This window comes from Melospiza melodia, chromosome 3 (genome assembly GCF_035770615.1).
Source record: "Melospiza melodia melodia isolate bMelMel2 chromosome 3, bMelMel2.pri, whole genome shotgun sequence".
Taxonomy (NCBI): domain Eukaryota; kingdom Metazoa; phylum Chordata; class Aves; order Passeriformes; family Passerellidae; genus Melospiza; species Melospiza melodia.
Genome location: NC_086196.1, coordinates 63,232,720 through 63,245,699, shown reverse-complemented (window position 1 = coordinate 63,245,699; position 12,980 = coordinate 63,232,720). Strand labels below are relative to the sequence as shown.

At 37.3% G+C, this 12,980-nt stretch overlaps 1 protein-coding gene across 1 annotated transcript in view; it reads left to right on the top strand.

Annotated features, from left to right (window-relative positions):
* Nucleotides 1-12,980, top strand: part of RBKS (ribokinase) — a 71,710-nt gene that overhangs the window by 15,998 nt on the left and 42,732 nt on the right. Inside the window, exons 2-4 of the mRNA XM_063152036.1 lie at nt 3,584-3,716; nt 8,607-8,670; nt 11,406-11,468. Of these exons, the coding sequence (XP_063008106.1) occupies nt 3,584-3,716; nt 8,607-8,670; nt 11,406-11,468 (260 nt within the window). The remainder of the gene's footprint in view (nt 1-3,583; nt 3,717-8,606; nt 8,671-11,405; nt 11,469-12,980) is intronic.

Genomic DNA, 12,980 nt, shown 5'->3' with positions numbered 1-12,980 from the left:
GTTATAAATCACACTTGCACTTGATCCTTTGCCCTTTGCCTTGTACCTTTCCATCAGAGCAATAAAAAAGGTCATTTCCCTGTCTTCCACAAGCTGTTTGAACCCCACAGGCAGTTGTTATGCCATGCTACTTGAAACACTGAGACCAAAATTCTCATCTCACCAAGCCTGTTTTTCACCAGGCTTGTTGCATGTTGATGCCAACATAAAAGAAAGAAGAAACAAGTCATAGTGTGGCCACTGTTAAAACAGCAATATTTATGGTTGAACATACTTGAATATGAGGTCTGAGTAGTGCTATTAGGAGATGTGTGCTGAAATGAAAATTTATAATCTTTGCTTTAAAATATATTGACTGTTTATGGAAGCAAATTCTATTTAGAATAAGCTATAATCTCTTTAAAAAAACAGCCTAAGGAAGAAAATTTAATTGAGAATTGATGCCATTTTCATACTGCAGAATTTAAATGAGAAGACAGTGTGAGCTGGTGGATTAAGCTGATCTCTCTTTTTGTTTTTGCCCCTGGCTTCTTGACTGACCCATGAAAAGGCAAAATGCATTGACTAAGTCCCATACCTACGAAACAGGAATAATTATGTTGTTCTGCTTTTTAAGGTGTAGTGAGATGTGTGGATGAAAGGAACTGTACAAGAGCTGCTATTTGTTCTTATTACCAAGGCTGGGTGAAAATCCTTCCTTACTGAATGCTGCCTAATTTTAGAGGTGTATGTGCTGTACCCTGGCAGTAACTGAAGAGGAGCTTCCTCAGCTGAGTCTGGTGGCCTTCATTCTGTGGTCCACAACTGTCTGTACTTTGGCTTCCAGTGGTGAAAATGGTGATAAATTACAGACGTTGCCATTAAGGAATATTGTTTATTTATTTCTATTTATCGATACTCTTTATTATTGCAACTTTGTCCCTGAGAATGTAGAGTTACTCAATGATGGAAACAATTTCCTGGATGCTGCTGTGGGCAGTTTTAACTTCACTGTATTAGGACTGTATTAGGTGTTAGGAGCTTAGCAATCATTTCCAGATATATATATATATACACACACACACAAGGTAATAAGTGTATTTTTAAAAAGCTTTTGTGTTTTTATTGGAAATGGTTTAAACATTTTGCAACAAAATGTTCCTGGCTCTGAATCTCTGGAAATGAGTGCTGTGAGCTGTATGTGTGACTCTTCGGGGGTTTATCTGTGGCCACCCACACAAAAGAAACCTGGTGACTGTGTATGCTATCCTAAAATCTGGCATGCTGTGTTAGTGAGTGTCTCTGTTAGTGTGGCTGCATCCCTACCTGCATCTCTCTGGAAACTATAACTACTGATACCTGTAACAACTCCTTCAAAGCCAAAATCTTAATTTCTGGGAGTTTGGGACTTGTTTGACTTTGGTGGTTTCATTTTAGGTTTTCTTGACTTTCTACTGATCCTAAACCTTTGGACTGAAGAAATTGAAAATTAGAGGGAGAAAAAAAATGTTTGCTTTTTCCCGAGAATTTTCAGTAAATTAGACTGTGCTCTGTCATTAGTTCTGTAAGATTCTGCAAACACCCATATGCCCCAGAAGGTGCAGCATAAGCTCAAAAAGTAATATATACATTCTTCATATCCTTTCAAAAAACAATCTGTAGTGATTGCCTTATGCAGAAGCACAGAATCATAGAACATTCAGGGTTGAAAGGAACTTTAAAGATCATCCAGTCACAACCTCTTCTGCCATAAGCAGGCACACTTCCCATTAGACCTAGGCCTTATCCAACCTGGCCTTGAACACTGCCAGGGGTGAGGCATCCAGAATCTCCCTGGACAACTTGTTCCAGTGTCTCACCACCCCCACAGTGAATAATTTCTTGTAATATCTAACCTTTTATTCTGAATTGGAAGGCTGGCAATTTTCAAAGAGTCATAGAATAGTTGAAGTTAGAAGGGACTACAGTGATCCACATCTGTTCCAAGCTCCCTGCTCAGGCAGAGTCATCCTAGAGCATGTGGCACGTTGCATCCAAGCACTTCTTGAATATCTCCAGTGAGGGAGACTTTCTGGGCTCAGTCACCCACGCAGTAAAGAAGTTCTTCCTCATGTTCAGGTGGGAACTTTCTGGGCATCAGTTTCTGCCCATCACCTCCTGTCCTATTGCTCATCAGCACTGAGCAGAGCCTGGCTCCATCCTCCTGGCACCCTCCCTTCAGATACTGACAGACTTTGATGAGGTTCCCTCTCTGGCATCTCTTGTCACAGCTGACCAGGCCCAGCTCCCTCAGCCTTTCCTCATACATGAGATGCTCCAGTCCCTTGATCATCTTTGTTACCCTCGGCTGGACCCGCTCCAGGGGCTCCATGTCCCTCTAGTCCTGAGGAGCCCAGAATTCAGTTTTTGAATTTTGAAGCTGCTGTGAGATTTATTGGTAAAATGATGTTATAAATTGACAAACAGAGCTGAATTTAATCTCTTCATCATTAGGGTGGATTCTTCTGAATTCTTTTAGACTCCCATTCTCCATGCTTCCTTTCTATCCTGCAGACTTTGGAAACTGTCTGAGGTAACTGTTCTTGACTGAGTAGGTTCTTAGTACACCATGGAATGCCTTCCCTTTCCACATGTTGTGAAGTTGTTTGTAGCATAAGAGATTTTAAAATTACATTTTTAGGCCTGGTATCTGGAATGCATGCCTTGAGAAGGCAGAAATTTTGGTTGTCTGAGTGTTGAAAATGCATCTTTGGGTTACGTATTTTAATAAAAATTACAGAAGTCAGGTAGTCTTTGCATTCTGAGAAATTCTATCCCACAGTCTCAGTGGCATCTTTTACTCTTTTCAACTTTTGTTTGAGATAGCAAAGCATCTGGTAGGGTTAACAGAACTGCAGTTTTGTTTTGTTTTTTTCCAAAATGGAAATGAAACCAGAATACACTCCTGATGGCTTTCGGCTTGTATTAGTGCATCTGGTTCTGGGCACCCATCTGCAGAAGGATGTAAATGTGATTGGACTGCATTCAAGGAAAAAACAAAATGCTGAGAAGTTGTAAAGAGAAAAACTTAAAAAAGAAAAATGTTAAAGATGTACAGTATGCCTGCATGGCAGCAGAGGAGAGGCAGGTTTTGGTAATGATTACAATTCTTAGGGGTGTGAACACCAACAGAGTGAAAAATTACTTAAGGATAGTTTAAGAAGGTATAATTACATGTAATGGAACTAAATGAACTATATGTAAACTTGAGCCTAATTTTACAGTAAAAAACCCCATGAACAGTGAGACTTATAGATTTATGGTTTATCTGTATTAAGAATCCCAGTCGGGGATAAGGTGCATCTTCTGTAAGAAACATGAAACATGAACAAAAGAAATGCAGTCCCTCTCTTGAGGGGACAAGAAACTTGACTGTGTGGCACATAAGGAATAAACTTAAGCTAGTGGGATGTGGAGTAGAACCCTAAAAAGTCTTTTGAGTATTTTTCAGTCTTATTGGCTGACTGTTGAGCCATTTAGGATTATAACAATGTAACTCTTATATTGAAGATGCTTGTTATCTTCAGCCACTAATGTATGTAAATATTGCTTTAAATTGGAATAGCCTTACTACGCGATTGCCAAAAGCTGGAGAAACTATCCTTGGACAGAAGTTTTTTGTTGGTTTTGGTGGGAAAGGAGCCAACCAGTGTGTCCAGTCTGCTCGACTTGGGGCCAAGACCTCGCTGATCTGCAAGGTAAGTACTAACTTGTTCTTCAATTACAGCTGAACTGAATGTTCATGCAAATTCCAGTAAACCTTTTGGTCACTTACCAAAAAGCTTTTGGTATGTTTTTAGCTTTTAAAAATCTCTCTGTAATTCTCTTTTCTTTTTCTTATTTCAGCTATAAATTTAAGCATGGAGGAGGCTTTTTAAGAACATTGCCAGAACCAAAGACTAGTTGGCTACAGATCTGACAGAAATTGCATGTAGAGAAGTATTGCAAAACTTAGGTTGATATGCCATGGAAAAGAGAATTGGGAAGAGTTAGACATGTTTAAAATTTAAGAAATCTTGATTAGGCCTTCCTCTTTATGTTCCCCACTGTTACAGCTATCAGCACTTCATTGATGGCATTCAGGTGCTAGAAGCTATGGTCGCTCTGAAATTTACTTTGTAGATGATTAAAAATCAGGCACTCACAAGCCAGTGACAAATTTGAGAAGCAATGTAAAAGTGCTTTGAGGGTTGAATCATTATCTCATTACTTGAGGTTAAGATAAGGTGATAGTATCCAAATTCTAGCACTTTTGTGTGCTATGGGATATTTTTGCCTACTTTTCTGAAACATCTGATGTACTGCAGCTCTAAGGACTTGCTCACAGACCATTGGGCTGATTCAACTTGGCAGATGCTATATTCTTACAATGCTTTTCTTTGATTTTTGTCATTAAACATTATAAGTTTTGAGTGATCATTACTACGGTTAAGATCAAATTTTTTCTCTCTGTAGTCTTTATTGTCTATCCTGTGCTAACTGTAGATGAAACTTCAAATTGACTGGACATACTTTGTTTTTTGCCATAGCTGGGGAGGATGCTAAATTTGTTGGATCATTGTCTGTCAAGGATTTTTTGAGAAGTACTGCAAACATCTCAAGGAAGCCTTCCTCGCTGTTCTTTCAAACGTTTAGACTAAACAATGTTGGCTATAAATTTAAATTACACCTGAAAGCATTTCTGTGAGTTATTATCACTAGTTCTTCTACAGTGTGGGGTCGGCTTTTTTTGGCAATGTTTGCACTTCTGTCATATTGTGTATATTTGATCATCTTTGCATTCAAGAACGATCAGATTCAAGTACAAGATGAACTGTCAGTGAATTCCCTTCTAACATTTCCTGCTAAATGTTAAAAGGTTTTTTCCATTGCAAGTGTGAATTTTGCTTTATTTTTTTTAAATGATCTAGCCCTTTGCTCAGTGCAATGGAAACACACATTCGTAATAAAATTTAGTAGCTACTATATTTTCTAAGTACTTTTCAAAAACATACTTCTGTTATTTCAGTAAAACCCATTCTTCTTTCTGTCTTTCTGTCTTTCCATCTTTCTGTCTGTCTGTCCATCTGTCTCTTTCTCTTGTTTTCTCTTGCTTTCTGTTGTGTATTCATTGGAGAAAATGTTAGCATTTTCTATTTTTTTAATTTTGAAAGTTGTTATTTAGTTTTTAAAAATTGCACTTTATAGCCTCACAAAATACTATCTCATCTCATAGAAGTCTCATATACAGTCTTATATCTGCATAGGTTAATGAGATATAAAATTTCTTTCTTAATAAACTAAGAAGAATCTGGCAATAATGAGGTTCTTCATACCTCAGAGCTTTAAAACGCAAGAGTCAGTGTTTGGTGAGGGTTTGAGAGAAAGAAAATTATAATGACTTACTGTTATGACTAGAGATGCCACAGAGTGCTGTGGCATTTAATGTAAACATTGTAAAAATGTTAAAATATTGAGTTTCAGTACTGGAAATGCAAACAGTGTTCTGTTTCCTGCAGGATGTGTCTGCAAGTGGCCACTGTTACTCTGAGTTACCAATGTGTGTCACAGTAGCAGTCAATGTGCTCTGTCCTGTAAAACAATGTACTGATGGAATAGTTACAGAGAAATGTAAAGCATTCCTTTCAGGGTACTAAATGATCTAAGCAAATAAATTAATTGCTCAGGTTCATACAAGAACACTGTTGCTGTACCGAAAAAATAATTTCAAACTCCCCTAACTATTTTCTTTCTTTTTGTCATGACTATTCCCAAAAAAATCTGTTTGGCATCCTGAAATAAGATGGTGAAGGGACATTGGTCTGAAAGACATTGTATGTGCTGAGAAACATCCTTTACTTCTGACAGACAATTTGGGATGATCTTCACTGGACATTGCTGATATTGCGTATAATAAACTCTGCTTAAGCCATGGCTGCATTTGTTTCCTATCTAGAAACAGAAAGTGTTGTATTACCATGTTGTGTAGTCTTTTAAATGATCCATAAGCCAAGTTTTAAGTTAAAGTGCTATAGGCTAAATTTTCACTTCATTGTATGAATATAGCTGTATCTCAGATGCAGGGCAGAGTATGATGGGTATCTTCAATTGTTTTTTTCCTTTTGTATTACTGTCTTATGCTTGTCTTTAGTACCTGCTTAATTCCCTAATGACAAAAAATAGTAAACACTTGAAATAAAAAAACAACATATAAAATAAATAAAAATTATCAAGAGGTACATGCATTTTGTTGAAAGTAATTTTCAGGTACAGATGAGTTTGATTCTTAAGCTGCTAGAATTCTAGTTGCTATGATGCCAGCTAGCTCCCTAGCTTCATGTGGAAAACATGATCATAAGCAGGGAAAACCCAGACTGAAAAATACTGATGGGATTCCACTTATTCTGATATGTAAACTGTGTGACAATAATCCTTGTACAAATGGCTTTTGTTGTTAAGAATTCAAGAAAGAAGAAATGCTATTTAAACTCTTAACAGTGTTCTGTGGTCTGCAGACTGAGACATCTATTTTTCTATTTATCCAGTACTCCATCTAGGAGAGTCTGTGCAAAAGCAGAAATTATTTAAAACAATGTTATATAATTTGACATGGTCAGTAAATATGCCTTTAATCTAAACTGAGTCTAATACCCAATACTCTTGTCTTCCTTGGGGGTAAAGCCTGAATGGAAAAATAAAGTCCTTCAAATGCACTAGGATTAACTGGGTTGGATACTGATGAACTAACATGGAAAAAAGTCTCCAGAGGAAAGTGACCTCCATGGACACCCCTTGGAGGGCTTCCCTCCAGCACTGAGATGTCTTTCTGTGAGCAAAAGTACCATGGCTGATCTCAGCTGCTTTGACAGTTGAACAGTAAGGGATGTCTGTCTGTCAGTCATGCCGGATCCAGAGCTGAAGGAAGGAAGTTTCAGTTGAGCTTCTGGAAGGGGGTTATGAAATATTTTGTTGCTGAATTGACTAAACAGATTGTGAGATTTGTTGTAGAAGAATCATAGTAGCAAGGGAGGGAGAAGGTGATACCATCAGAGCACAGTTGTTAGGGTGTAGAGGTGAGCACAGCTCAGGTTTAAATTGCAGATGGCTGCAGTCATCCAGCCTAAAGCAGTCAGAAGAGGCAGCTTCTGACAACCCGCCCTGTCTGGCAAACTGGGAGTAGCCAGAAGTACAAATATACTCTAATATGAAAACAATGACTAACACAGTGACCCAAGAAAATGTTGGGTTGTTTGGGGTTTTTTCCCATGTACTAGACCAATGTTCCATCTGGTTAAACTATTCTGACCTTAATTACTGTCCTCCTTTGCTGCAAGACTGGGACTATCCTTAATAATGCTTTAGAAAAAACCCTTATAGATGTTGTAGGAAATGGACATTTTAAATCATGGTTATGCAATCAAATACGTGAGGAGAAGGATCATCCATCTGTGACACTTTAAATTTCAGAATTCTGACTCCAAGGGTTAGATTCTTGTGATCACTAGCTGGTACTCGGGCCTTCTCAGCTTTTTGAAGGACTGAACTCATAAATAGACAAATTTTTAACAACAGCCAGTAGAGGCAGCTGCTTTGTGCTGGTAGTAACTGAAGTACACCATTAGCTACGAAGTGCTGTTTTATGAGAATGGATAATTGGTTAGGACTCCTCTAGACCCACAACCAGGATATTGATTTGGCTTCTACTTCTTTTTATCTCTTGCAAAAATACTTTCTGTAGCATTGGTTAGTCTTTGACACTGCTCAGATACACAACTCACTCTTGGAATTGGGAACACATGCTATGCATGCTGAAGACAGGCTGAGTGGTGACTCAAAAGCTTTGTTGGCTTTATAAATATATTTTAAATGCTTGCATGGTATTAAGCAAATTAAACTATTTTTTTCTCTCCATGTACCTCATCTCCTTTGTTCAGCTTGTGTAATGTAACAAAAAGGAATTTATATTACTTTGAATAAACAGCAAGCAGAATTGTTTTCAGCTAAAAAGATTAATGGAACTGAAATTACAAGCTTTTTAAGTTGCTGTTAAAAAAAACAATTGACCATAGCTTGACTCCTTAACTCAACTTGATCTGCTGTTGCTGGATAATGCAAACAAAAATGTTGAATTTCTAAACAGTACACTTAGTACTGAGAATTGCAGAAATTAGTAATGCTGCATTTATCATCGCTTTCTGTCCCATAGACACAGTTTGATATTTTTCCACCAAGGAGACTTGAGGTAAAAAATTCAAAATACAAACTGCAATTCAGAAAGACACCAGAATTAATGTCAATGCTTTCAGTTCAAAGTTTCAGTGTCAGAGAAGCACAGGGTTTGTAAAAGGATGAAACTTGAATATTGCAACATGGATATTTGTAATAGAGAAGGAGAAAACTCCAGAACACTGTTCTTATTGTTTGCTAATACTATTAATAAATTTTTACCATTATTTCTTATTTATTTTTTGTTGATTAATAATGCAAAGGGCTTCTCAAGAATAAAAGTGTTGTATTTAAATTACAGTAGAGCATTTGGTTGTCTAAAGATAGTCTATTTATCCTCTCACTTTCTGTAAAGAAAACCCATTATTTTATCTTTTGTACAGGTTGGGAGTGATTCCTTTGGCAATGATTATGTTGCTAATTTGAAGAAGAATGGTATTTCTACAGGTAAAATTTTACTTTATTTTGTATTATTTTTGAACGTCAAAAACTGGTGGTGAAGGATTTATTATTGTTTTACCTTATTAGATATGTTTTACCATTCAGAACTATGAATAACTGTTTTGATGCAGCTGGCAAGAATGAATGAATATGAGAGAGAATATGGGGACTCCTGAAATCAGCTGTACCACTAAAAATAAAATGTAGTGTTATTGCTAAATCTCAGATGATTGCATCATTGCAAGTCACCTGAAGATAGCTTGCTGTTATGCAATTGTTTAGTCTGGCATTAATTATAATAATGCCTAGTGAGAAATTTAAAAATTCATTTTGATTACTCATTCTCAACTTCACATTGTCAGAGGAGGGATGGAGTGGAAATTCAATGGTAAATGCAGTACATTTCACCTTTGCTTTGTGAACCGACCCATGCAGCTGATGTTAGCACACATACACACAAAAATCAATGTTAAAAGGTTTTCAGAAAAATGGAAAATGAGGCATCCACAATATTCTATTATCTTTTACCTTTGTAAAACCAATTCCCTCTCTACTGTGCTCTGCTTAACTATATGATCACTTTTTTGTCTACACCACCCTTGTCTCCTTTGGGGTGGACAAGGATAGACAGATATAATCACTAAGTGGCAATTCAATATTCTGTTTATCTCTTCTGTTTAATGTGCAGCCACAAGCTTAATCTATTGCATTATTCAAGTCCTGCCTTAAAGACAAAACTATCAGTATTTTGTGGGCTTTTTTAATATGCTTATCAGTGTAGCATCTAAATATTTCACAAATGTATATATAGGTTTATTCATTATGTGTCTTTCAAATTAGGCAAGAAACCAAGCAAGGATGCCATGAAACCAGTGTCTGTTAGTGTACAGTTCTGAATATCCCCAAAGCATGCCTACCTTGTGTCTTTGATGGTGTAAATGAAGCAATTATAATGCATAGCACTTAAGAAAAATGCATATATGCCACAAAGAACCCTAATGTTTTCTGATTGAAATTATTGATCTTGCAATCTTAACATAAATTTTTAAATAGTCTTTATTGCAACAAATGAAAAGTGTAGGGAAAGTATTCAGAAATTCCATCATATTGCAGTTCATTGATACCTAAGATCAGTTGAAGGGCTGGAATGTTTAGGTCCAAGGTCCCAATTTCTGCTGATTGAGTTGAAAATATCTCAGAATTGTGTTTGATTGTCACCTCCTCCATTGATCAGCCCTGGAGAAAAATAAGATATACTGCTGGCGAGGTTGATCCAGGATCCTAGCTTGTATTCCAAGACCTGGAGGCAAGGGTGATTCAGTGTACTCAGAGGTTTTTTCTCAAGATGGTCTTATTTCAGTCATGGGCTTTTTGTCCTGGTTTAATAATTTTCTAGCATATTCCTGTTGTTGTACATAAGGATACTGGGTACTGGATAAAAATCCTTGGGGTAATGCCAGTTCTGCCAGCTCTCATAACTTGGGTCCTTGTTGTATGTCTTCATGTTGCTCTTCTGTTTCCCAGCATATCAGCACACCCCTTTTCTTTTCAATTCCAATCTGTTTTGTAATTTTCCTCTTTCCCTGTGTTCTTGTCTTCCACAACAAACCAGCTGCCAGTGCTGCTCAGACCATTTAGATCTTTATTGATCTGTTGTTCCTTTTCCCACATTTGAACTGGGCAAATTGCTGCTCATGCTGCAAGAGCACTGAGAGCACAGAAGACACACATTCTCTGCTTTCAGCTCCAGTGTGCAGAGACAGAATTCATGGTGAAAAGAAGCTGTAATTGCAAGGGAAGTCCTGCTCTGACCCTGGTAACTGCGCTAGACAAGGGTACCTCCAGGGCAAGTACCCGCAAGACTTCAGCAAAACCAGATGAGCATGATGTAAGGTGTTTTTTCTGCCTTCTTCAAATTGCAGCAGATTGTTAAACTGGCCACAAAGGCACATCTTGAGAAAGAAGCCCACTTTAGCCCAGCATTAAATCCATATTCTACAATGTTAGAACACCAGAGCTCCTTAAACAAAAGGTCCCCAGAATTTGTCTCAAATGGAATAGTAGATTTTTCTCAAATACAGTTTTTGGAGAAGAAAAAAGAAACCCTTAACTTTTTATCAGTTTTCTGCTACAGTGCTACTGGTTTCTACCTACCAATTTCCTATCATTGGTTGGTATTTGACAAATTTGCTGTCAGTTGAAAACAGGTTCTTATAGTAGGAAACATGGAACAATCTTTCTAACAGACAGTGCTGCCAGCATGGTATTAATTTTTCTGAATAATAATCCAAAGAGGATACAATGTAACCCCACTACTGCCTTTATAGCATTAGTTAATATTGCTGCTGAAATGCAAATCTACACAAAATGAGATGCTGGGTTGTTTTAGTATTTTTGTTTTTCTTTAGCCTTGACTCTATTGTTTCATTGGATAAAAGAAATATTTCCAAGTAGGAGTAGAGTGCTTGAGAAGGCTGTATAAATAACATGCTTTCTCTAATGCAGAGATGTAGCCAAATTAAAGAATGTTGGACTCGTATTTCATTTTGTGGGTGTAAATTAACACTTTTTGTTGTTGTTAGCTTCTCTGGCATTGTTGCACATGAAAGAGTAATTAGCATTTTTAAATTGCTGGAGGTTATGGGTTCATTTTAGATTTAATTCAATTAAACTGTGTCACATGCTATTGGTTGAAAGTAATGTATTGAACTAGTGCATGCTCTAACTTTTCCCTTTCTTAGCATTTGTAGGTCAAACTACAGATGCTGCTACTGGAACTGCTTCAATAATTGTCAACAGTGAAGGTACATATTTCTGCTCTGAATTGTCCTCTTTGTTCTGCCTTTTCAGCCATAAAAGAAACCTTTGACTTGTCACTGTTAATTGTGGATTTTTTTTCCTACATTTTTCTTTTTTTTCCAAGATTTTATTCACACTTTATTTCACTTCTGTTTATTGCAGGCAGAGTAGAATTTGGTGCCTAAAAGCAGCAGAATCAGATGCTTAAATTAGCAGTGTGATAGCCATATTTCGATCAGCCAGCTGAGCTATCTAGTTTTACATTCCTGAGCATGCAGTGTATTAGAAGGTTAAAGGTCTCCTTTTCCACTACAGATTACCCAGTACTTTTACTGTAAAATTATTAAGGTTGCAAAAGACCTTTAAGATTATGGAGTCCAACCATTAACCCAGCAGTGCCAAGTCTACCACTAAACCTAAAAGTGCCACATCTACATGTCTTTTCACTACCTCTAGGGTTGGTAGCTCAGCTGCTTCCCTGTGCATCCTATTCCAGTGCTTGACAACCCTTTTAGTGAAGAGTTTTTTTCTAATATTCAATCTAAGTCTCCCCGGTATAACTTGAGGCCATTTCCTCTGGTCCTATGAGGGAAAGGTTTGCCTCCTCAGGACACCAAGTGAGTCATTATGCTCTCAATCAGGAAAAGGACTTGTCTTCAGTATAAGCAGAAATATTTCTGTTAATCTTGTAATTTTACCACAAATCTTGATTCCAAGTTGCATCTGCAGTGATGAGTACACAGTGAAATGGCATTTTTTTCCATGCTAGTTTTCCTTAGCCTATGCCTTTGCTCTTATGTTGCAGAGGAAGAAATAAAGATTTGGCTTGTTTTCATATTTTTTGTTAAGACTGCTAAACTGTCCTCAGAAAACTTTATATCTTTTCCTCAAGCATAATTTAATCAGCCAGCTGATCAACCTAGTTTTATATTGTCCTGAACACACAGTATATTAGAAGGTTAAAGTTCTCCTTTCCTACTATGACTTACCCATCACTTTTACTATAAAATCATAGGTTGGAAAAGACCTTTAAGATCACTGTGTCCAACCATTAACCCAGCAGTGCCAAGTCTCCCCCTAAACCACCTACCTAAGTGCCACATCTACATGTCTTTTCAAGCTATTTCCTCAAGCAATTGAGAGCCCTTAAAAAAAGTGTGTCTGGATCAAAATGTGGAGCTCAAGACTGATAATGTTTATGCAAACATAACAAATTAAGTGTGATTGGATTAGTTCACTTCTGGAGTTGCTAAGAGGCTTCATTTGAACAGTTACCACAGCTTAGCTGACACATCAACTTACCAAGCTTCTATGTAACCTGATGGTTGTACATTGGGCTACAGCTCAAAATGGGAAAGGAAACATAACTATTTACTCACGCAGCAAAACCAGGAAGGAACTGTGACTAAAGGCAAGCCTACACAGGAATATTCAGGAAAATTAGGCAAATTAGTTGGAGATGTGAGTTTAATTTTCCCTAAGTAAGATTAATCCAAGCTTTGCATGACAGCTCTAAG